This window comes from Sceloporus undulatus, chromosome 3, assembly GCF_019175285.1.
Source record: "Sceloporus undulatus isolate JIND9_A2432 ecotype Alabama chromosome 3, SceUnd_v1.1, whole genome shotgun sequence".
Taxonomy (NCBI): Eukaryota; Metazoa; Chordata; class Lepidosauria; order Squamata; family Phrynosomatidae; genus Sceloporus; species Sceloporus undulatus.
In genome coordinates, this window is record NC_056524.1 from 176,130,052 (window position 1) to 176,154,652 (window position 24,601).

The 24,601-nt window shown below is 39.1% G+C and overlaps 1 protein-coding gene across 2 annotated transcripts in view; it reads left to right on the forward strand.

Annotated features, from left to right (window-relative positions):
- The window catches only part of PCDH15 (protocadherin related 15), a 648,893-nt gene that overhangs the window by 518,756 nt on the left and 105,536 nt on the right, over positions 1-24,601 (forward strand). For both annotated transcript variants that reach the window (XM_042459844.1, XM_042459843.1), the window contains 4 exons: positions 4,647-4,787; positions 6,715-6,827; positions 21,091-21,200; positions 22,359-22,499. In XM_042459844.1, the coding sequence (XP_042315778.1) occupies positions 4,647-4,787; positions 6,715-6,827; positions 21,091-21,200; positions 22,359-22,499 (505 nt within the window). The remainder of the gene's footprint in view (positions 1-4,646; positions 4,788-6,714; positions 6,828-21,090; positions 21,201-22,358; positions 22,500-24,601) is intronic.

The window sequence follows — 24,601 nt, forward strand, 5'->3', positions numbered from 1 at the left end:
TATTTACAAGGTGACTTTCGCATTTGATTTCTCGTTTGCAAGGATACCTTTAGAGTACATCATGAAGATGAGTTCACAGTGCATCTTTAAAGATGATTTCAAAGTACACCATGAAAGCAATAGTTTACCCTTTCTGGGAAATGTGTATCATCATTCTGGATACAGTTTGGCAATCTTATTCAGAAACAAGTAAAAATGTAAGAAGTGCCAGGTTTTCTAGCCCTACATTATGTTTCCACAGTGGCCAGTAAGTTGCCTTTCTCTCTGTGGACCTGATTCTGCTCTGTCAGAGGAGAGGCTGACACCATTCAAGTAAATGTGGGCCAAACTAGTGTTTACTCAAACAAGAACAGCGTGTGTTCAACTTTAGGAATGTTACAAGTGCCTTGGGGAATAGTGTAAAACAAAATAAAACAGAATTCTAGCTCTTCCAGAAAAGGGAGTGTTTACTGAGACACTAAAACAAAAGATAAGAGAACAAAATAACTTACTGAAGAGTGTCCTACAGGGATGGAGCAGAGGAAGCACAGTGTACTTTTGCTCCAGCATTCAGGAGGGAACAGAAGGAGTGAATCAAGTGGATGAAGGAAACTGAGGGCGAGTTTCCCTCCCACTTGGAAAGGCAATACCAGACAACAGTATTGGAATAATAAAGGGCATATTTTCTTTCATAATAGGAATATGTAATGTGGCAGCATGATGGGACATGTAGGTACTTCTTTTTGGAAGGTCCAGTTAAGCCAGCCTCCTATTGGGGATTATCCCCCTCCTCTGAACTATTCAGTCCCTACAGTTCTTCATTGTCAGTTCCTTGTAAGGGCCATAGTTGTTCCAAAGCAAGCCCTGCATGTGGCATTGATTCCTGCAGGGAAGTTCCCATCCAGGGTGAGGAATCTCTTCACTTCTCCCCTCAAACTGGCTGGCAAGGAGCATCAGGTGGATAAAATCCTTTCATCTTGTATTGTTTTAGGAAACACATCAGAGAAACATGCTTCTGCTATATAAGTGCCTGCAGTCTGCCAGAAATGACAGGATAAATGTTTGATAGCCAAATAACAATTAGGAATCAAATCAAATACCACATGGAGTAGACAGAAAAACCATGTCCTGGACATGGAAGGACCAAAATAAAACCTACTCAGTCCCCAAAGGCTACTGGTATAGGTAAAGATAAAGGTGAAGGTAGTCCCTTGACATGCATGTCTAGCCGTAGCCAACTGTTGGGGGCAGTGCTCATCTCCATTACTAAACCAAAGAGCCAGTGTTCTCCAAAGATGACTCTGGTGGTCATGTGGCTGGCATGACTGCACTGAACACTGCTACCTTCCTACCAAAGTGATACCTACTGTATTTATTTATTTGCATTTGCATGCTTTCAAACTGCTAGGTTAGCAGAATGTGGGACTAGTGACAGGAGCTCACCCCATCACACAGCGCGCTCAGTCCATTCGTTTTCTCTTCCAATCATCAGAATTGGTGTCTTAACCACTAAGCCGCTACATACTGGGATAGTCCATGCCACATTAGGGAGGGCAGATGGGGAAGGGGGATGCTGAAAGGAAAAGAGTCCAAGGGTGGACAATACTATTTTGGCTAGACATGCCTGGTCCCTCATAATGCAGCACCATTCTCAGCCAATGGACAGGAAGCAGTGGCATTACTAGGGTTGGTGTCATCCCACTGCAGTAACTGTTACCCCCTAGGCTGCCTAGTGCACACATCCAGCCAGGTCAGTGGTCCCTCGGGAATAGATTGGACTGCAGAGGAATAGAAAGGCTTCCTTGTCAATGGTTGGTGGATGGGGGCACCCATACTGATCTACCTGATGTATTTGCAAGTCCTGAAGGAGGTCGAATTGCGTTGCCATTCAGCAAAGGGAGAAGCCTCAAGAAATTTATGCTGTCCTGCATTGAGGCATGATCTTGGACAGTTTCCTGGAGCTTTTGCTGGGAACAGCTTGGATGCTTGGGCCCTTCTGCAGCTAAGAACTGCCAGGCCAGTGGTCCATCATGAGTAGATCAGGCCATTGAGAAAGAAAGGCTGGCCTTGTCACTGAAAGAAAAGTGGACTGGAACACCCAAAGGGAGTTAGAACATGTCCCAGGCTGTTCCAGTCTACTTGCCTTGTTCACTACTCTTGAAGGGGTCCAAGTGCCATTCAGAGAAAAGATAAACCTCAAGGATTTTGCTGTGGCATACTGCAAGTGGCGTTGCTTCCTGTAGGGGAGTTAGGGTGAGGAATCACTTCATTTTTCCTCTCAAGGTGGCTGGCAATGAAGGGCAGGGGAATAAAATTTCTTCATTTTTCATTGTCTCAAGAAGAACATCAGAGAAGTATATTATCTAAGTGCCTGCACCCTGCCAGAAATGACAGGATAAATGTCAAATAGCCAACTAAGAATTAGTGACCTGCCCAGCCTCCTTGCCATCTCCAAGTGGGTAGAATGGATCCTTCCCAGGACCTTCTGTTTCCAGGAATCTACCCATGGAGAGGCATGACAGTACACTTGAAACTGGAAAGCATCCCTTTCCCACTCCCCTCTGAAGTGTCACCCGGTGTGGCCTGCACCCCCTGCACCCACTAGTGACACCTGTGGTATAAAGGACAAACCACTCTTGGCCAAAGCCTGTGGTGGAGTGTGATTGGAAAGAAAGAACATGGCCAAAGGACAGGTTGTGGGATGCTGCTCCACAGCCACAGCAAGGCTTTCCTGGATAAGGTTTGTTGGATGAAGCATGCAGAGAAAGGCACCAGCATTCTAAGACTTGTTATTTCCATTTGTGCTACCAGTCAAATGACACTGGTTGTGCACATATTCCATTTCCCCCTACTTAGTGGATTTTCTATGGTATGGAAATGACACAAAAATAGTTGCAAAACATGGGAGTAATAGAAAATGTTGTCATCTGGACTTCCTGTAAAATTCCATGAATGAGTCTGAGTGATCAGACAATAAAAGTCTAATCTGAAATTGGGGGGGGGGTCTAGAATGACAACTGAAAGAAAGATTCTCAAACATACAAAAGGGAGAGATTATACATCTCTGAAGAAAAGAATTCTTGTCTCTAGGTGGATGTACTTGAGTACTAATTTTAAGGTCAGTGGCGGGGTACATGCCGCCACTTTGCGGTGCTCTGCCACCGCCGCCAGTAGGTCCGCGGGGGAGCCGGAACCTCCACACAGCGCGACTCCCACGCGGACTGAAAAAGAAGCTCCAAAATGGAGCTTCTTTTTCCGTCGCATTTGTGATATAGCGAGGCGCCAGGGGCGCACTCACTACGTCACAAAGGACGCGACCCGTATGGACGCTCAGCATCCGATACGCAAAGATGGCGCCAGCCATGTAGAAGGGCCGGCGCCATCTTGTACGGACGGAGTCCGTACTAGGCCCAGGGGTGTCTATAAGAGACGCCCCTTTTTTAAAATAGGACATCCTCCGGACGTCCCAAATGCCGGTGCAGAAAGCACCAGTGCTTCCAGCAGTCAACCTTACAGTGTTGTGCAGATGGCACAATCATTCTATCTTGCTTATGCTACGAGGTAGAGGGGGAATAGGCTTACTACTGTACTTCTAAGAGTTCTCAGGTGAGCACAAAGCTGTGTGGAACGCTCTTTTCCATTTCAGAATATTTCCAAATATTTTAGTTGTTGTCAGCTATAAATATGGATACCATGAAAACTTTGGGCTAAGATGATAAGCAGCCAGGAAACAATAAAGCATAATAATAATAACAACAACAACAACAACAACAACAAGAAGTTATATTTTCTGGTAACAGTATGGGGAACCCTCTTATGTTCAATTTTCCTGAGCCCTCACTATCTCTGTGAAAATAAAAGCAACAGAGTCTTGTTGAAATGCCAAGGCTAACAAGTTTAATTTGGCCTAAGCTCCTGCGGAGTGTATTTTGCATCATAAGATTAACTTCATCAAATACAAGCAGCTGCTTTTGCTGAAATTACCTAGTTAAAGTAGAGCCTTTTTCTGTTCATCAGACAGGGCTTTTTTCCCTAGTTCATCTCTCAGCTGTCAACAGTTGATCAACTATCAGTCCATGTGAGGGTTTAAAAAAAAATGCTTTGGGAATGTTTTCAGATACAATGCAAAGTACTGTAATAAAGAAGGACAGGCCCTGCTGTGTCCATCAATGTATATGCACCTAAAGGAGCTGGTTGAGTAATGTAAGCACATACTAAGCTTGTTTACTTCGAGTCTGAAATACAGGAAGATATATTTTATTTTCTGAATGTATGTATGTTACTTTGATTATACATTGGATTATTTGTATTATTGTAATATTAATATTAAAAATTAGTAGAGAGACTAGCCCTATCTCACCTTTCCTAAATAATGATCTGGTGAAAAGTGGTTGTGAATTTAATTTTCAAAACTGAATTCAAAATTCTTCCTATTTCCAATTTTACATGTGAATATTTCTCATCCTTGCAATTTTTTTTTACAATTTTACATGTTCACACATATACACACAAAAATTACCACCTCCTGTGTAAAATGTAATAAAACATTAACATTATGTGTGTTCACAGTATGTCAATGTAATAATGTGGGGATATTTTGAGCTGTTTGTGGGGGTTTTTTGTGGGTCATGCTATATACAATTAAAAATTATGTGTGTTTCTTTTAGGGGACACCAGCCAGCCGAGTGCGGTATAAAGTAGATGTAGTCCAGTTCCCTTACAGTGCAAGTATCTTTGATGTTGAAGAAGATACCGGACGTGTAGTAACCCGAGTGAACCTTAATGAAGAGCCCAGTACATTATTTAAGGTAATAGCCTACACATGTACTTTGGTATGTTTTAACATAACAGTGCCATGGAACTGATGTTATTTGGAATCAATTTGCTCTTTCCAAGCAAATATGTATCAATCCGTCGCAAATGCTGGCTTTTCAATATTGTTGTCTCACATGTCTGCATTTACCTTGAAATAAAGTCCATTAATCATAAGTCAAATCAATATTGGTGTAAGTGTGCTTTCGAGTGTAACTTCCCTAGTTTTCCCTGAGATTTGCTTAAATTTTTTCCCCTTGCAAATAAAGCATAGTTTGAAAGGCACTAATGTCGTGCTGTTTTATTCTAAATTGCACAACTGTTGGTGTGTTTTTTTAATTTTTAAATGTATGTTTTAAATCACTTTTAACAGTTTAATTCTATTTTAATGTTGACTTTTTGTATGTTTTCAACATATACATTTCTTCACCATTATTTTCCTGGCTCCAATGCAATCAGTGGGATCTCTGCCAAATGAAGTGTGTATAAAATTCCAAAGGGTTTTCAGCTGTTCTTTCTCCCTTTTCTATTTCTGTTTTGTATTGCAATGGCATTTCTTTGTTGAGGAGATAGTCCATTATGTTAATTAATGTTTCCAATTTGGCTTCCATTTTTCTTTAAAATTCCAGATGACACTGCAGCTTTAAAAGCTCAGATAGCAATATACTATTTACAAAAAAACTAAATTCAGCTTAATTTATGGAATGAATGTAGTCTCATTTTTTTCCTGAAGTTCAGTTTATTGTATTTTTTTCTTATACATTGGATAAGAACAACTCCCTTTTAATTATCCATTTTGTTAATTGAAAAATATGCCTTTAACAACAAGAAAAAGGCATCTCTCAGTGATTCTGACCATTTTAACCTATTCATCTGTCTTGTTGAAAAACACCATCTGTTTATATAACCTTAAACAATGGTTTTTCTAATTTCTTTCTTTATATGTGAAACTATGACAGAAGTTATATCTGTTTACTTTTACTAAGTGGCAAAATGTGGATTTGTGGCTTTTAAATATTCTGATATCTCTGCTAAAGATAAGTGTTGTCATGAATAATCCATACAATGCCATACTGTGCTGGAATCACTGAAAATTGCAAAATGCTCCTTTCAGTACTTTTGGGCTTCAATTCTGAACACACTTGTAGGGATTAAGGCCAGTTTAACACAGTGGGACTTATTTCTGAATACATATACATAGGTTTGGCTAGCACATCAGTATTCAAGGGTATTTCAAGAAGAGAGAATTAGCTTATGTTAATATTAATGTTTTATTCTGTATATTGTATAAATATATTGGATGCCAGATACTGAGACGCAATTATAGTAGTGGAATTTGCATATATGGCTTGGAAATCTTCTTGAAATAGAAGGTTTCTTCCATGCATAGAGATCCAGTGCGGGAGCCTGTTAACAGAAGGGAAGAAATGAAGTTTGCTAGGTCAAAAAAAAAAAAATTAATAAGCCATTTTGTAGTGGGGAAGGTCTCCAGACATGCCACTTCATGAAACTAAATGTGAAGAGCATTTTCAAACGTCTGAAAATTTTGAAAGCATCAACAACATCAATAAGATTGTATTATTAATCAATACAACTGATGAAAACCTCTCAAAGAGCTTATCCACATCCCTAATTGAAACACCTTCCCCTTGTTTTTACTTACTATACTTTATTCTTTAATTGTTCTTTGGAATATTTGTAGAACAGAGCTTTTCAAGTTGGGCTTCCACTTTTGAATAAAATTTGATACCAGATTTATTTATTTTGGCTTTTCTTGGATGTATTGTCACTGTTTTGTTTCAGTGTTAGAAGTGGCTCCAAGTAACAGTGGGTTATACTTCAGACTGCAACAACTCCAGCGTGACTATATGTAAAACTGACACTGATACGCATAATCATTCACTGTGTTTGTGTGCTTAACAGCTTGTGGTCATTGCCTATGATGATGGTGACCCTGTGAAGTTCAACACCACCAATGTAGAAATTTCAGTATTACAGCCTTCAGTAATTCCAAGGTTTACCCAAGATGAATACAGGTATCGTGTGTGTTCTGTTTTTGTCATCATTAGCTTTTTTAAAGGCAAACAAACTGGGGATGGGGTAAATTTGTTCTTTGAACTAGTTGAATCAAAGTGCTAGTCTTAAACTTTAAAACACATAAGAACTTGGGTTCAGGCTATTTAAAATACTATTTTTATTCAAACAACCCTGCCTTAACAAATAAGATCAATATCAGAAGTCCTTCTTAACATTTGTTAGAATGGCATGCATATGTGGTAGGTTTATTTGATGGAGGCCTCAGCACTGTGGAACCCATTTCCTTTCAATGTGTTTCTAACCCCTTTTGCATAGACTTTTAGGTGAGCAGGTTTTGTTGTTAACTGCCCTCGAGTCGACTCATGGATGAGACAGTTCCAAGACCCTCTGTCCTCCACTGTTCTGCTTAATTGCTGCAATCCCATAAAACCCGTGACCTCCTTAATAGAGTCCATCCATCTGGCATGTGGCCTTCCTCTCTTCCTACTTCCCTCCACCTTTCCCAGCACTATTGTCTTTTCCGTTGAGTCCTTCCTTCTCATGATGTGTCCAAAGTACGACTGCCTCAGTTTAATCATTTTGGCTTCCAGGGAGGTTTCCCGGCTTGATCTGTTCTAGGACCACTTGTTTGTCCCTTTGGCTGTCCATGGGATCCTCACACTCTTCTCCAGCATCACATCTCAAATGAATTGATTTTCTACCTATCATCTTTCTTAACTGTATAGCTCTCACATGCTTACATGGTAATAAGGAATACAGTGGCTTGTATGATTCTAACTTTTGTGTTCAGTTGGATATCTTTGCATTTTAGAATCTTACAGTCACCTTCCCCATTCTTAATTTTCTTCTAATTTCCTGACTGCAATCCTTGTTTCTATCAATGTTTGATCCCAGATATGGGAATTCTTTTACTATTTCTATTTCTTCATTGTCTAAGTTGAACTTGTGAAGGCCCTCAGTGGTCATTATTTTTGTTTTCTTTATGTTCAACATTAAGCCTGCCTTTGCACTTTCTTCTTTGATCTTCCTTAGTAGGTGCTCCAGGTCTTTGAGATTTTTTGCTAGTACTATGGTATCATCTGCATATTTTAGATTATTGGTATTCCTTCCTCCTATTTTCACTCCTCCTTCTTCTGTGTCTAAGCTTGCTTTTCTTAATAATATGTTCTGCATACAAGTTGAACAGATAGAGTGAAAGGATATAGCCTTGTCTGACCCCTTTGCCAATTGGAAACCATTCTGTTTTTCTGTTTTCTGTTCTGACAGTATCCTCTTGTCCTTAGTACAGATTCCTCATCAGGACTATCAGATGTCTTGGTACTCCCATGTCTTTAAGGGCATTCCATAGCCTTTCATAATCTCAAAGACTTTGCTATAGTCTATAAAGCACATGCTGATTTTCTTTTGGAATTCCCTGGTGCGCTCCATTAGCCATCGTACAGTATGTTTGCAATGTGGTCCTTAGTGCCTCTTCCTTTCCTGAATCCTGCTTGGATCTCTGGGATTTCTCTCTCCATATATGGTTGAGGTCTATGTTGCAGAATTTTGAGCATAATTTTGTTTGCATGGGAGATCAGTGCTATGGTCCTATAGTTGCTGCATCTCTTGTGTCTCCCTTTTTGTGGGTGGGGATGTATATTGATCACTTCTAACCTGTTAGCCATCGTTTTGTTTTCCATATTTGTTAATATATGTTGGTTAACACAAAATTGACTCTGTCAATGTGGATTGTAGCAGTTCAATTGGAATATCATCTGTTGCTGGTGATTTGTTTTTCACTATTTCTCTTATTGCAGTTTCCACTTCATTTTTTAGAATTTGAGGTTCATCTTCATATGTCACTTCGTTCCATATGTCCTTCATTTTGTCATCTCTTTTGTATAATTCTTCTGTGTATTGCATCCAACGTCTTTTTATTCTCTCCTGGTCTTGAATTATGTTATTTTTATTTAAACATAATTAAATAAATCCATTTAAAGCTGTGTGAAGGTGAATTTACAATTGATTAGCTTGTACAAAGTTGTATTAGAATCCCTGGATCCAAAGGATTATGTATGTTTGTTTACCGTAATAGGTTGTATAGCATGGGACTTGAGCATTCACAGATTTTATTATCTTTCAGGGGTCCTGGAACCACACCCAAATCATGGCAAGAGTCCACTGTATATTGTTTTAGAGATTTTTATTTCATTGCTTGAATTCATTTTTGTTTCACTATATGAATGCATACATTTCAAGGCCTGATGAGGTGAGCTGTCACTAGTCCCAGCTTCTGCCAACCTACCAGTTTGATAGCATGCAAATGCAAATAGATAAGTAGCTACCATTTCAGTGGCAAGGTAACTGAATTTGGTGCAGTCCACATGATCAATAGAGCAGTCTAAGACTGCTTTCTTAGACAATAATGGCTCTTTGGCTTAGTAGCATAGATGAGCACCACCCCCTACAATTGGTTATGACTAGATATTCATATCAAGAGACTATCTTTACCTTTTACGTTTATGAATGCATAACTATCCATATATGAAAGTCTTATAACTGCCTTTTAATTTACGTTTTTAAATGTGTTGGAAATGGAATAATGTATGTTTATACCTTGAGATATTGAGAATATGGTTCCAAAAATGGGAAGTAAACAAGAATGAATTCAAGACAAAGTAAAATGCAAGACAGCTGGCATTACTAGATGACATTTGTGGATGATTATTTCCAAACTAATCAATAATTTCTTTTTCAGTCTTTTAGTTGTTTTCACTGTCATCAATACTGACAGGCACTGGTTCTGGGTCCATGCTTAAGCATACTTTTTCATGCACCTGACAGAAAATAGACAGAGTTTTCCTAAGTCTCAGTTTAATGTTACCCTGTTTCACTTTTGGGGGAGAATAGTAGGGGGGGGGGTGAATGACAATGTACTTTGCCCGCTCCTACAAAGCCTCAGTCAGAGATTTCACAGAAAATTAGAGTTTCTAGATTAATATGATTACACAGCTGTCTATCATTCTGAAGAAAAATATAAGCAAGTAAAAGTAGATACTTTGGATTGTTGTCAATTAATGAATATCATGTCCTCCTCTACAGCTAGAAAGTCATAGTTAATAGCCATGCACTGCTACTCCAGGCAATAAATTTCTAACAGAAGTACAATCAATAGCTATTACGTATTGCCTGTGGACACATTTAACAGGTGTTCTGGCATATTATATCAAATAAAGAAAAACAGTAGCATCTTTAAATGTTTTGGAATGGCTTAGTTAAATCCTAGGCTCCTTTTTAAAACACTGGTCTTTTGTTGAGAAACACTAAATTTTTGAAATTCCACAGTTCATGGCATACAGCATTACATGTTATTGTTAAATGACATTTTAATGTCCAAGTATGATCCAGTGCTATAAACATGATATAATTCACAAGCATTACATGAATATCACCTCTATGCCCATTCTCTTATTTCTTAGCACATGTTGTTGGGAGAAGACAAAAACTGGGAGTGCTATTGGAGAACCAGTTGTGCATAACTGTTAAGGAGATATTTTGGGTGAAAAAAAGAATTCCCTGCATGCCCAAGGCATAAAGACAAGACAACAAAACTGGGCTTTAAAATGGGCTTAGCTGTATTGAAGTTAAACCAGTTTCCAGTGTGGAAAGTGATTATCAAGGCTAACTTCAAACAGTAGATCCCTTTTAAAAACAGTTTAAGCAATGCTCCTTTGTGTCTTGGCTCATACAGAGCCTCAGACTAGATACACAGAGTCCTGGCTAGTGGGCTACAGTAGGTTCAACTACCTCTTCATAGAGGTCCCTTCTCAATCGCCCAAACACATGCACCCAACAGAAGGCCTATTACTGGACAGTAGTGAGGACAGCCCCAAGTGAGCAGTCCATCATGTAGTGCCTCATGACCTCAGGATGTCTGAACTTGCCTACCTACCTTGGTCTTTACTGTGCCACCTGACCTTTAATAAAAAACCAATTTGCCAAATTCAAAGAGATATAACAGCAAAATGAATGAAAGACAAATTAGCCAGATTTGAAAGAGACTTGATGTAATGCCAAGTAAATAGTGATCTATATCCAAATTAAGAAGCCAGAAATTCAGGACCCAACCTGCAGTGGTGTGACGCATGAGACATGTGAAAAAATATAAGGTGATCTTCAACCACTTTTGAAAGTTCGTTTAAAAGTTCCTACTTAGCTCCAGATATGGTGACTGACTGAAACCAGTCTGAAATCTGAAGAGGTTTTTTGGCACGGCTTCCAGCATATGCTGGAAGCATGTATCAAATTCAGGGTTGGAAACTATTTGCACGCCTCTTTCTGGAGAACCTCACTGCTATTTCTGGTAAACCTCACTGCTACAGTCCATCACATATCTCCAGCATGATAGAATTATATACAATTGTGTAAGGAGGAGGAAAAGAAAAATGATGAACGATGAAGAAGAATATGTTGAGATGCATGTGAGAAGAGGGAGTAAGAAGAAAATATTTAAAAGTCCTTTACTTAGAGTCTCTAGAGCATCACATTCTACTTGAAATGGGAAAGCTGAATAAGGATACTTTCACAGCTACTGTCTTCATTTAAGGAAAGTTACGTTATGGAACTCCTTACTTTAAGGAAATAATTGTAAATAATTTAGCAATTTTGAAAGTCCATGTATCAATAATGTCAAACTCTGCCAGCATTTTGAGATTGACTATGCCCTTGAATTACCATTGTGCATGGTCTAATTTAATAATTTTCAACTCTCTACACATTGTTTAGATTGTGATGCTGACAAAACCAAAGTTACCATTTCAGTTGTTTTTTTGTCCAGTATTCTGTACCAGCTACTCAGTTAAGTAGCCCAATCTCTTCTGCCCAAACAGAAGAGATCATTCAGTCATGTTCCAGTTACTGACAGAATGGACCTCCTTCTTCCCATGCAATTGATGTCTGGTAAAGTCAAGAGGAGTTACTATTGTGGCAATTGTGACTGAAAAGGTGTGGAATAAATGCACAATAAGACAACTGAATTATTAAAGGGGGGGTTGCTTCAGTAACCAGAAGACATGAGGCATGTAATCATAGCAAGATTCTGCATCAACTGCTACTGTAAAGGAAATCTTTCTTCTGACCTTCACAAAGAAATAAAGAAAGTTTCTCTAGCTCTTAGTGGATTGCTTCATGAATACTTACTGGATAGCTTCATAGCAAACATCTCTTAGGGGAATTAGTTTTTTTTCAAAAAGAAAAAAAAATCAGTCAGTATATGAATGTGATAATACTGTCCTCAGTTCGCACACATATATGAACACACACATAAACTCATAAATAAACTCTTTCACACATACTTATATACACACACATGCATGAACACATATAAGCATACACAATAGAGGTGGAAAGAATACTCAAAGTTTTTTTTTTAAAAAAAGTGAAACACAGGCCCCATACAGACAGATCAAAATAAAGCTGCTTTGGGTCACAACAGACTTTGAAACCTGTTTTTGAAGAACTACTTATAGTCAATCATTGAAAGAAGAAAATAGTTAAAATTACTTGTTTTTTATTTCAAGAATGAAATTAGGAAAAATTGTATCCTTAACATACACACATGTGCACATGCATGCACGCACACACACACAGTTCACATTGCAGAATGCTGGGTGGGAAAGGGGCTTTAGCTTCATTTTCATTCTAATGCTATTGAGAAGAACAGCAGAGAGCATGTCAGATTAAAGTTTTTGCACTCACCCCATAGCTTCCTATTACAGTGGTGCTGGGAGAGAGAAAGATTTTAAACTTCCCCTCAATTATGACTTTCCTTTCAGACCATCTTTCTTAGCACTCCAGATTCTGCTAGAAACATGGTGCATGGAGAAAGTCATTTATTTATTTATTTATTTATTTGACATTCCACTTTTCTTTTAGTAGGTCTGAGTAAGGTTTTCAATGTGAAGCAAACATAATTCAGCAAAAACAAAAAACAAAAACCATGATGTGATAGAATTAGAGACCAATTAAAAAAAATAAGTGATCATATTGAAACCAAATGCTGAGTTAAACTAGTTTATATTGGGTTTTTTTAATGAAACAAAAGAGAGAGGGCATTAAAAGGTCGTCCTATGGCAATCAGTTTCCAAAATCGAAAATCCATTGAAACCAACTGCTGAATTAAACCAGATTATCATGTTGTTGTTTTTTAAAAAATAAAATAAAACAAACTAAGAAAGAGAGCACTGAAAGGCTAATTTATGACAACCAGTTTCCCAAATCCTGTTGAATGGCAGCAGTGGGAAAGGAGAGAGGAGAATAATTTCCCTGCTGTGGAAAGATATTGTGCAGCCTTGGAGTGATCACCAATAGACAAACCTCTTTCAGATCCTCACTAAAAATGCCTATCAGGATGTTGAGATGAGGGCTGTATCCAGTGGAGGAAATTCCAAACCCTGGGAGAAACCAGAGAATGTCCTCTCCTCTTTTAGCACCAGATATGCTTGTGAAGGTGGTTGAGCTAAGTAATGGCCAAAAGCCCTTCTGAATAAAATGATTCTTTCCTGCCTGCATAATAACTAACGTCATACTAAATGGTTCATTCAAAGACATAGTCATGTTAGTCCAGATTATCAATACGCAAAGGGATCTTGTGGCAACTTTAATACTAACTAAGGGGCTGTACAGATGAGAAGAAAGATCTGCTGCCAAGGTGCCATTAGTGCCCTGGAGCAGCACACTGTTTGGACTCAGCACACAAGGCTTGTCATCGGCACACATGCCATCTGAATGTTCACATGCCAAAATGGCACTGGGAAAGCGTGGAGCGTGTGGATGTTCCACTCTCCTGAGCCCTATTTTCAGCCCCAGACTGCTGCAAAGCAGCGGTCTGTACCGGGCCCAAGTGAAAGATATAACATTAGCTTTAATAGACTTATTCTACTTCCTCATACATCTAGTTTTTGGGTTTCCAATGGCACCCTTGGGGAGGCCACATGGAAGACTCTGAGAAACAGTAGGCTGCACATTGCCCTCCTTTTTCTTTTGTTTTTAACTGTGTTTCAGAAAGGTGAATATTTTTTCTGTTTTTGATCCATTTTTATAATTGCACCATTATATTTAATTCATTTTCAAAGATATATTTTAAGAACACACTATGCCTTTGCCTTCTTTTATTCTAAAGAATCCTAGATTAAAATATTTCATTGTGAATCATTGCAAGAACTGTACAAGGATGCATTGCACCTGATGACATTAAGTCCACCAGAATGAAGTTTGACATTTATCTTTAAGGATAATAGGCCATGTCAGTGGTTCATGGTAATAACACCTAAACTCTCTTGTCATCTTTTTTAGAGGTAAATACCAATGAAAAGGTCAAAACTTCATGAACCAATATGCGAAGTGTAAGGAGAGGGGGCCATAGTGAAAGACACATACTAATAACACTGAACATACTTGGCAAGTAATATAGCACTGGGAAGGGGACAATTTAAACTGCTCCTGGATGGAAAGGATATTTTATTGAAGTGCTGTGGCACATGGAAGCAGAAAAACATGCAAAGATGAAATACCATAGATTAAAATATATCAGCTAAACTTTGTAATATAATCATTTTCATACTCTGATGTACAGTGGAAAAACAGGTGTTATTGTATTTATTTACATCCCACTTTCCTTCCATATTGGGACTCAAAGAGGCTTACAACAATTTTAAAAAAAAACTGATAAAATCCACAAAATGCAAAAGTTAAAATACTATTAAACAATCACAAAAAATTAAAACTTGGTTAAAACATCTATTAACACATATGCGGACACACCAGCACAGGGGTTAGCAATATTCAGCACGTTGTGTAAGATGGGCCTTATATCATCTATCATCAAATGCCTGTCAGTATAGAAAGGTCTTTGCTTGTTTGTGAAAAGAAAGTAGAGAGATTGCCAGAAGGGAATTCCAGGGCTTGGGGGCAGCCCCTGAAAAGATCCCCTCCCATGTTCCCACTAGATGTACCTCTGAGGGAGGTGGGGCAGAGAGAAGGGCTTTCCCAGCAGTTCTCAAAGCGTAGGCTATTTCTTAAGGGAGAATATGGTCATTCAAAATTAGCACTTTGTTCTCATTTGTGGCATAGGAGCCACTACAGTTGGCTCCTTAGTACACCAAGTTAATTACTCAAGAAAAATATTAGCCCATATGGTAGATGCTCTGGTGCCTCTCCATGCCAATGTTGCTTGAGTTTTCAAACAGGCCAACATAACCCCTCCAATAAATGAGGTTTATGCATATTCTTCTTCCATGCAGCCCATGCAACCAATCATCATGGGCATCTACTACTACGTATCCAGAAACACTACTATGTGTTGACAAAGAAATAAATTTTGTGGTTATTCTTCTCTATTAAAAGCTTGCTGTTGTATGTGTCAGCAGATACAAAGAAGCAAACCTGCAGCTTGATAGGTTTTTAGGCAATTCTTGTCAGCGCAACTGCTGGGGTCCAACAACCACTGTCAGTAACTCAAACGAGTCCTGGGGTTAAATCAGACCTTTGTAGCAGAGCTAGCAATTTTAGAAGCTGAAGCGTGGCTCCAAAGTCAATTGGGATAACAGCAACTGGATGTCTTCCAGGAACTGAAGCAATGCAGGAACCTCCGGGGACACTCAGCAAAGCGATGCAAGACTTCTTCTGATAAACCACCAGAGAAGCAAAGTCCCCGAAGTGCTCTTTATTCACAGTGCTATAATACAAATACAGATCTCCAAAACTCCAAACCATACCAAACCAACTCCTACTACAAACCCACAAGCTATCCCTTGCAACCCCTGGGTTTATATAGACTCCAGACCATGTGGTCTCCCAAACCCAGTGAGTTCCTGTGTGTAACCATGTCATGTGTCTCCTGTGCAATCCAGACACATGGTTTCATCATCCATGGCTACGTGCACCTAGACACTGAAGTGTCCTTGAGCCAATGAGTATCAGCTGTGCTGATCAACCTTGTCCTTCTGCTGAATGCTCATGGCCAAACACACACACATCAAGCATTTCCCTGTGTGCTGTGTTTTAACCCTTCAAATCCCTGACAATTCTCTCCTCGAAAGTCCCATACACCCAGTGGTCTTATGAAGCTTCAAATTTTAATATCTAGAAATGTTAGTTCGATTCTTTCCATTTGCAAATACAGGGCTGAAACAGATGACCGGAAAAAGCCGACTTCTGGGCAACATTGGAGAATAGTGTTTACATGTGCATGCTCTGATGACGCCCAGAAGCTGCCCAGATGCCCAGACATGGGAGGTTCCAAGGTTCTCCAGGGGCACAGCATTTATATGCCACACACTGCTGGAGTAACTTGAAGCCGACTTTGGGCTGCAGCAGAGCCTCGAAAGCTAGAACTTTTAACATCCACAGTCTAAATATGAAAAAGGAGGTACAGAGACTACTCCTTTGTTATATAATTCTTCTCAAAGGAAGCAACACATTATTGCAGCAATTTTCTCTCTATAAAGAAAGTCTTCAAAAACTGCAGTTTTTGAAAACTATTCATAATTTATTACTTATTCTTTGCACATCCACACATATTTCTGCACAGTGTTTTCTGTGCAGAAATATTTTCTGTGCAGTATTTACGGCCCATTACAGACGGGCATGAAAGTACGCGCAGAGCGCGTACTAGGGTTAAGACAGGGCGGTGCTTCCAATGCACAAAATGGTAGCAGCCGTTCCACACGGCCGCCGCCATCAATACGTGATGACCACGCCTCCTCCAAACGAGACGGCGTGGTTGTGATGTATTGGGGTCACGGCAGGGCACCCAGGGATATTAAATTTGTATTCCCAGTGTATGTATGACTGAGAAGTACAGTACATGTTTTTGCCCATATGATTCCTAGAGAAATACCTGACATCTCCAGCTAAGATAGATATATGATACTGGGACCCAACAAGATTTTCTCTTAAGAGTCCTAAGAGAGCCACTGCAAGTCATAATATCTAATATTGGGCCAACTATCAGACCTAAACCCCTGACGCTGCAGGTAGCAGGTTGCATAGAACTCTACATGCATTGACTTTACCTGTCAAAGGAGTTACAGAATCTCAGCGATACAAGCAACATCATTATCCTGCTATCATTTTGTGACTAAGGCTGCATTGACACTGCAGCAATAATTCAGTTTGACACCACATTAACTACCATGGCTCCATGATATAGAATTTTGGGATGTGGAGTTTTGTGAGATATTTAGCTTTCTCTGTCAAAGAGCTCTGGTGCCACAACAAACTACAAATCTTAGGATTCCATAGCATTGAGCCATGGCAGTTAAAGTGGTTTCCAACTGGATTATTTCTGCAGTGCAGAGGCAGCCTAAATCTGATGGATGAAAATAAAATTGTCATTTAATAACTTTTTGGGGGAAAGGTGGGACATTTGTGAAGCAAATTATATAGTGAAAATTCAGCCAAAATTAACTGCTGAGTTCGTAGAGTTGTTATTGCCTTTTTTGTTTTTTTGTTTTTACAATTTTGCTTGTCTGCTTTTCCAGAAAAGTTTCTTAATGGACCAGCAGTATATTTTCATTGAACTGATGCATTGTTTTTTGAACCTGATTGAATTAGTTCACTCAAGGAAGTGAAATCAATGAGGTACCATTACTGTGAGATTACAGAGAACATGAATTGGGGTGTTTCTCATGCACTTCCTTCAAATTCTTCCATGTTGAATGCAAAACCAGCTTCCTAATTGGTATTGATTCATAGAATTCAGCCATGTCAGAATAGGAGTTACAGTAGGATACTAAAAAAGAAAAGAAAACAAACTGGTAAAAGTAGGTTAAGATCAAAAGAAGGCTGGGAATACTCTTAGACAGTTATGAATGCATAACCAGGAGTTATGCATTTGTAACCATTTCATATTCATGATCCTTACATAGACCTTAGTTTAGGGAATACATAGGGACAGTGAAAAATCCCCAATTCCCACTTACAGCAGGCACTGTGACTGACTGAGGTCTATCCTCCTGTTGTTCAAGAAGCAGCTGGCTGATGTTACCACCCACACCCTCATAATCAATATTCAGTATGAGTATGAATTGTGACAGAGGTCCTGCTTCCACCAGTCACAATGGAGATTTCTCACAGGAGCAAGTGAGTACATCTGTTAGCTGCTTCACAAACAACAAGGGAGCAGACACACATCCCCATTGATAACAGCAGCTGCTGCCCAATAATTGAGTATTGGGGGGGATCGGGATGTGTGTCACTGCACAGCACTGTAACTGGTGCTTACACATTCATAATTCCTCAACAGGATTCTGGTCAAGGTTTTTAAACACTTAGACATACACATGCTAATTTGGTTTCCACTGTTCCTCACCTAGCACTTCAAATTCAGAGGGCAGGCAGGGACAGAATCTAGCCTTCAGTCTTGAAAATAACAAGTAATGTTTGCACTTCCATAAAATAAAATATAGTCAGCCCTCCACATTTGTGGCTTTGCCTTTTGCAGTTTTGATTAGTCACAGATTTGAGTAATATATTCTCTCTAGGAATCTCTAGATCTGCCAGTGTGACTCTCCTGGAAGTTGACCATAGAGCATGATGGAGGACCAAGAGATCCTAGACTAAACACTTCTCTAGGCATTTATAAGTCCTCCAGCACAATTCCTGTTGAGGTTGACCACAGAATTGAATTGGAGAACCTAGAGATTCCTAGATAGGTGTTCTCTCAGGTTAAAAAAAATGTTTTTTTATTTGTGGTTTTTCCACTTTCACAGGCATCCTGTGCTCCTAACCCCAGTGAATGTGAAGAGCCCACTGTATTTGAGATTTGTCAAGCACTCTTTAAAAAAAATCACTGGCAAAATTTGAGTATAGCAGAAAACAAAGCAATCAGATATGCCTATTTCCATCATGCATTTGTTCCTTAAAGGTAAAGGTTTTCCTTGACAAGGTTTTCTAGTTGTAACCAACTGTAGGGGCAGTTTTATCCAGTCCTGCACTATAGTGGCAAGTATCAGATAAAAGGTTTTTGAAATGGAATAAGACAGGTTGAACCCAGCTGAGCCCCAAACCTTGTGCATGTATAATCAGTTACCTAAAAGTTGTATTGTTCTAGATTTTCAAATAGAGCAGATTACACAATTTTGACAAATAAGAAATTTTTCTTTACAAAACAAATACTAACATGTAATTCAAGTATGAAAACTTCGATTTGCTCTTGTTTTAACTTCACTAATGACAATGTAGTAGTTTTCTAAGTTTTGGACTGTGAACCTTATCACATTAGGCACTTACCACACGGGTATTGTTGCCCAAACATTGCCAAATGCTCCAGAAACACCGGAGGTGGGATCATCCGTTGTGCTTCTGAAACGTCACTGAAGCACTCTCGTTGTTCTCCCATCGATGAATAGTTTGCTGAGAAGCCATTTTTGTAATAACAGAAAATCCCGAAAATGAAAATCCCGTTATTACAAAAATGACTTCTCAGCGAACAATTCATCAATGGGAGAACGACAAGAGGGCTTTGGTGACATTTCAGAAGTGTGATGGATGATCTCACCTCCGACACTTCTGGAGCGTTTGGCAATGTTTGGGCAACGCTATCCGTGTGGTAAGTCCCTAATGTGATAAAATCATATGACTCTGGAGAACAGAGTTTGAATCCCCATTTGGCCATCAGACCCACTGGTGACCGTGGGTAAGTCACACTCCCTCATTGCCTCAGAGGATGGCAATGACAAACCCCCTCTAAAGAAACATGCCAAGAAAATCCTGTTATAGTTTCACCTTAGAGCTGTCATGTGTTAGAAATGCCTTGAAGGTGCACAACTGCAATAACAAAAAAGGTATTTTCTTACTACATTATTCATTTGTAAGGCAATCCAGAAAAAGTTGTGAAAATTATCAGATACATCTGTGGAAGGACTATAGCCTGTCAGGAAAGACTACATCCTTTGGGGTATTTTTAGTTTAGGGGTGGTGGTGTAAATAGTTGGGGAGGGGGAAATATGATAGAAATTTATTTTAAAAATATACACGAGATGAAAAGCATTGATAATAAGAAGTCTCCCCACACCTTCATAATATGTGTGTCTGACAAACTAAAAGAACACTGGAGGAGTTCTATCAGGAACCCTTTGAGATGAGAACTAAATTCATTGACTGAGCTCAGGGGCCCTCAAGGTGAGTCTCTCTCCTTGGTGGCAGGAGAGGTATAACCAGTAGTTCACAATGCAGTGGTCTTTTCATCTCTCTCATTCCCATGTTTTTCATACAGGCTGATCTAGGCTAGGCTTTGGTTGGACATAGGGCTGGAAGGAATATTTAAAAATGGTTGGAAAATGAGTGAAAAACATGTTTCTTGAGTATCAGAAAAGTGAACCCTGTATCAATGAGAATCTTCACATTTTAGGGCTTGTTCTAACAAACTGTGTGCTGCATGCTTGCCATGGATATTTACGGAGTATTCAAGACTGAGAACTGACCTGGTGCAAAAAGATTTATATAAGTATCCGGGCCTTCAGAGTTATGCCGAATGTTGTAGAATGGGAGGCTTAGCTTAGCATATCTTTATCCTTTCCAGTTGATCGGATTGACCAAGGGCTCTGATAATCAATAACATTTATTATCAAACGCTTTGTGGCTACTTTGTGAAAGCAGGAACTTTCTCTAGCATACTTCTGGGAAAATTATCAGCCTGCTTCTGTGATAGAGGGCCATGCAAGGGAAATAAAAACAAGCTAGCAGCTAAATTATTATTTGAAACATTGCATAACATAGCATTCTTTGTGCAAGTGTGTTCAGCTTATTTTTTGTGCTGAAATCTTTTCTTCTAAAGGACAATGTTCATCTTAGATGTAATTACATCACTGAATTACCATGCAAATTGCCACTAAAATCCTCCAGTCCATGGCTGGGGCATTTATGTAGCTGCATATGTATTTGAATCCCTTTCCCATACAATCAGAGAATCCCTGTGGGAGAAGGATTCAGGTGTTTACGTATTCACTTGACATCCTGCTTATCCATCTGCAGTTTTAGACATCAATCGTGCTACTGATCAAATGCTTGAATGAAGCCATTTTTGTCCCCTTGTTCTGTATGCTTAATTTTTACTTATTTCTTGTTCACCAAGTACTGGAATTACATGACATAGTCACACATAGATTCGAGCTTCTTCGGCCTCATAGATAAAGAGGAAAATGTTGTGTATATTGTGTAAAGCAGCAGAGTACTCAGAACAAGACTGAAAGCAAGAACCATTTGTTTTGTTCAATTTTTCAGGCCCCCTCCTGTGAGTGAAGGTGCACCCAAAGGAACTCAAGTTGCTGTTGTAACTGCTGCTGCCTTGAATCAGACCATTGTCTATTCTATTGTTTCAGGAAATGAGGATGGTAAGTAATACTGTCACAAGCATTCTTGAATGGGGAATAAAATGTTACAGGAGAGTTAAGGGGGGGATGTTTGGAAAAAAGCAAATATATTTGACACCTCCATTTTTAAATGGAGTGTTTTGTAGTACTAAAATACTATTCTCTACTTACTTTGAGGATTAGAAAATAGTGGAGAACCTATAGACAGGGCCATCACTAGAGGAATGTGGGGGTTGCAGACAACACAAGATGACACCCCAAGGGTCCCCTACAGCTGTGTAGTGTGATATTGTCCTATCAACAGGATTCAGACAAGATGCAATGACCACGTTTTGTTTGGGAACTCTCATTCTCTCAGGATTGCAGTGATTGATCAGGGAAACATTATACTTCCCTTATGTTTTCTCAGTGTAAATCAAACATGATATTTGTGCTGATCATTCTATTAAGGGAAAGAAACATGTATCCATGTTTTTTCTTCTAATAGCTGGGGAGCAGTAACAACAACAAAAGGATAGTAGCTGGAAAGCAATTTAGATTGCAGAACATGATATGGAAAAGAGTTCAACCTCTTCCCCCATGTCACTCAAGCACAACATACACCATGTAGCTACTTTTTAAAATCATTTTTTTAAAAAAGGTTGCTGATCTTCAACATCTCAGCTAATATGACCCTTTGAGGGGAAAAAAAGTTCTGTCAGACACTGGAAAATATGTATTACTAGAAAACTACAAAGTAGAAAGATGTAAGAAACAACCACTGTAGTAGACTAAGAAGTGCATTCTGTACTATGATATTTTTATATGAGATTTATTATTACAGTTTGACTTATTAATTAATGCCATTTCTTGATTCAGAACAAAGCCCTTTTCATAAGTCAATGGAAGGCCAAAACTAACATTAAAAATAGCTAGTAGCTCTCTGTTTGTTTGTTTTTAAATTAAAGAATAAGGTTGATTCTGGAGGATGGGTTCTGAATGGACCCTAATATAGGGGTAGATGAAGTTTAGACCCACTGCAGTCCAGATCTGGATCAAAGGGATCATGCCAGCAATTTATATTTTAGAATACATTAGCTCAGTGTTCAGTTGGGCAGGGGCTGATAGGTTTTTAGCTTATTGTTTTGTACATGTTGATTTAAAATGGTTAACCAGTCTTAAAATTGTGCCATATTCCAGGTGTGTTCACTATTAATAACCAAACAGGTGTTATCTCCATCAAAAAGCCTCTGGATTTTGAAATGGTGAAAAACTATTTACTTCGTGTGCAAGCAGATTCATTACAAGTGGTCCGTACCAATTTGCCTGTGCCATCTAAAAGTAAGTTACTTCTCACGAGATTTCTTATCTATTTATATACTTGGATCCCCCCCCCCCATTCACCCTTCCATCTAGCCAAGTCTAAGAATTAATCCATCATATTGTTACCCTATTAATTAAAACTCTTGGGTGCTACACATACTGCCAGCTTCAAATACTAGTATAGCAAGAAGAAACATTTATGCTACTGCAGTTAAGACTCAGCAGGATTACCTACTGCCATGGCAACTAGAAGTGAAGTGAAGTGAAGTAATCATGGACCACCATGACTATCGCTGTTGCCTGACAATGGAGAATTGGGAAATGAGGATATAAACACTTTGGCTATGGAGACAGAGCAGAGGAAGGAAGCCAGCTGAGTCAGGAAGGGAAATGGAAGCTGACCACAGTGGGAAAGGATTTATGGCAGCATCAGTGGTGGCTTTGAATCTCTTCCACCTAGAAGGAAGAACTAGAGATGTAGGAAGGGGTAGGGAGGTGAATTTGGTCAGGAGGCGGGGGGGGGGGGGGGGGGGGAGTTAGTCTTTAAGTGGAAGAAGTAGGGAGAATGGCAATAACAGACAACTGGCAGATATTGGACTCAGGACTCCTGTATTACTTTATCAGTCAGCCTGCTGGGAAAGCCCAGTCAGGCCGTTCCTCAGTGCCCTGGGCTTTGTGGAAAAAACTCCCCAAGTGTTGCTCACTTGGAGAGCTACTTTCTCCTGTTTGCCTGATGAAGAAACCAGTGTGACTTTGAAAGATTGCAACATGTAATTAGGCATTTTGGTTGGCCCAATAAAGGTATCATTGTTTTGGATGTTATTGGATTTGCTATATGGCCAACACAGTTACCCCTAGATTTTTTATTTATTTATTTATTTATTTATTTATTTATCTATTTATTTTTGGAGGGCTACTGTGTCTGAGGACTTGCCCGGCCTTGGCACCAGTTCTGATCCAACATATGCCAAATGTTTGACATATGTTGGCTCATAGGATAGCCTGATCCTGAAGAGTCAACTTGAGAGCTAAGGGTTGGACCTGTCTAAGCATCAGCACATACAGGTCCTTGTCCTAGGACAACTCCTTCTGGAGGGTAGAGCTTGGTACTGCAGAAATGTACACCAAAGCTGGGCTTCCTTCTGAGGCTATTAATCTAATGCAATAGAACTGGCAAATATCAGTGTACTTTAAATGCCATGTTCCTGGTGAAACTTCTGGTGGTTGGGACAGGACCTTTTGTTATTTCTCTTTACTGTGGTAAGCTGAGGGCTGTGAAGGCCCCTGATGTGGTTGAGTCTCAGAAGTTCCCTAATAAGGTTTCAGCAGACCAGGAGCCATGCACAAATCCATGTCACATCCAGCGGAGACAGACAGCTACCATTGGACTAACTTATTTTATACCAATTATAATACCACAAATAATACACACTATTTTAAAAACGTAAAAGCTTGATCCCACAGTCTTGTGGTATTTGTAGGATTTAGGGTGACATCTGCACTGTTAAAGCAATTCAGTCTTCCTCAGCTTCCCCATACCCTATGGGATACATTAGGAGATTTTGATGATTGCACACTGTCTGCTAAAGTATTTTGTAACCAGCACTAGAACAATTATGAGTTTTTTTTTTAAATGTTGCTTAATAAAGTGGAGGGGGTGTCCTTGGTAGAAATTCTATCAATTCATGAGCTTTGGCAATTCACGCTGCCCAGTCATGTTTTCTGTAAAAAAAAGTTTTTTTAGAAATCTTTTTACATAGATTTTTAACAAGTTCCAAAGTGCAATAGAATAAAATATACAAAAATGTTTCTGCCCAGCATTCTTCATACTTTTATGAACAAATATGCCCTGCTACTGAGGTATGGTAGGGACCTCTCATTAATGTATTCTTTTTAATTATATCTCTATAACACAGTAATTTTTAACAATGAGACTATTCCATTTTGGATAATAATTTCATATCATGGATTGATTTCAGTTGAGTTTTGCATCAAACTAGAATGTAGACATCACCTTGTAGATGACTTAATAATAATAATAATAATAATAATAATAATAATAATAATAATAATACGTTTTATTTGTATTTTCCCATTTCTCCCGATGGATCAAAGTGGGA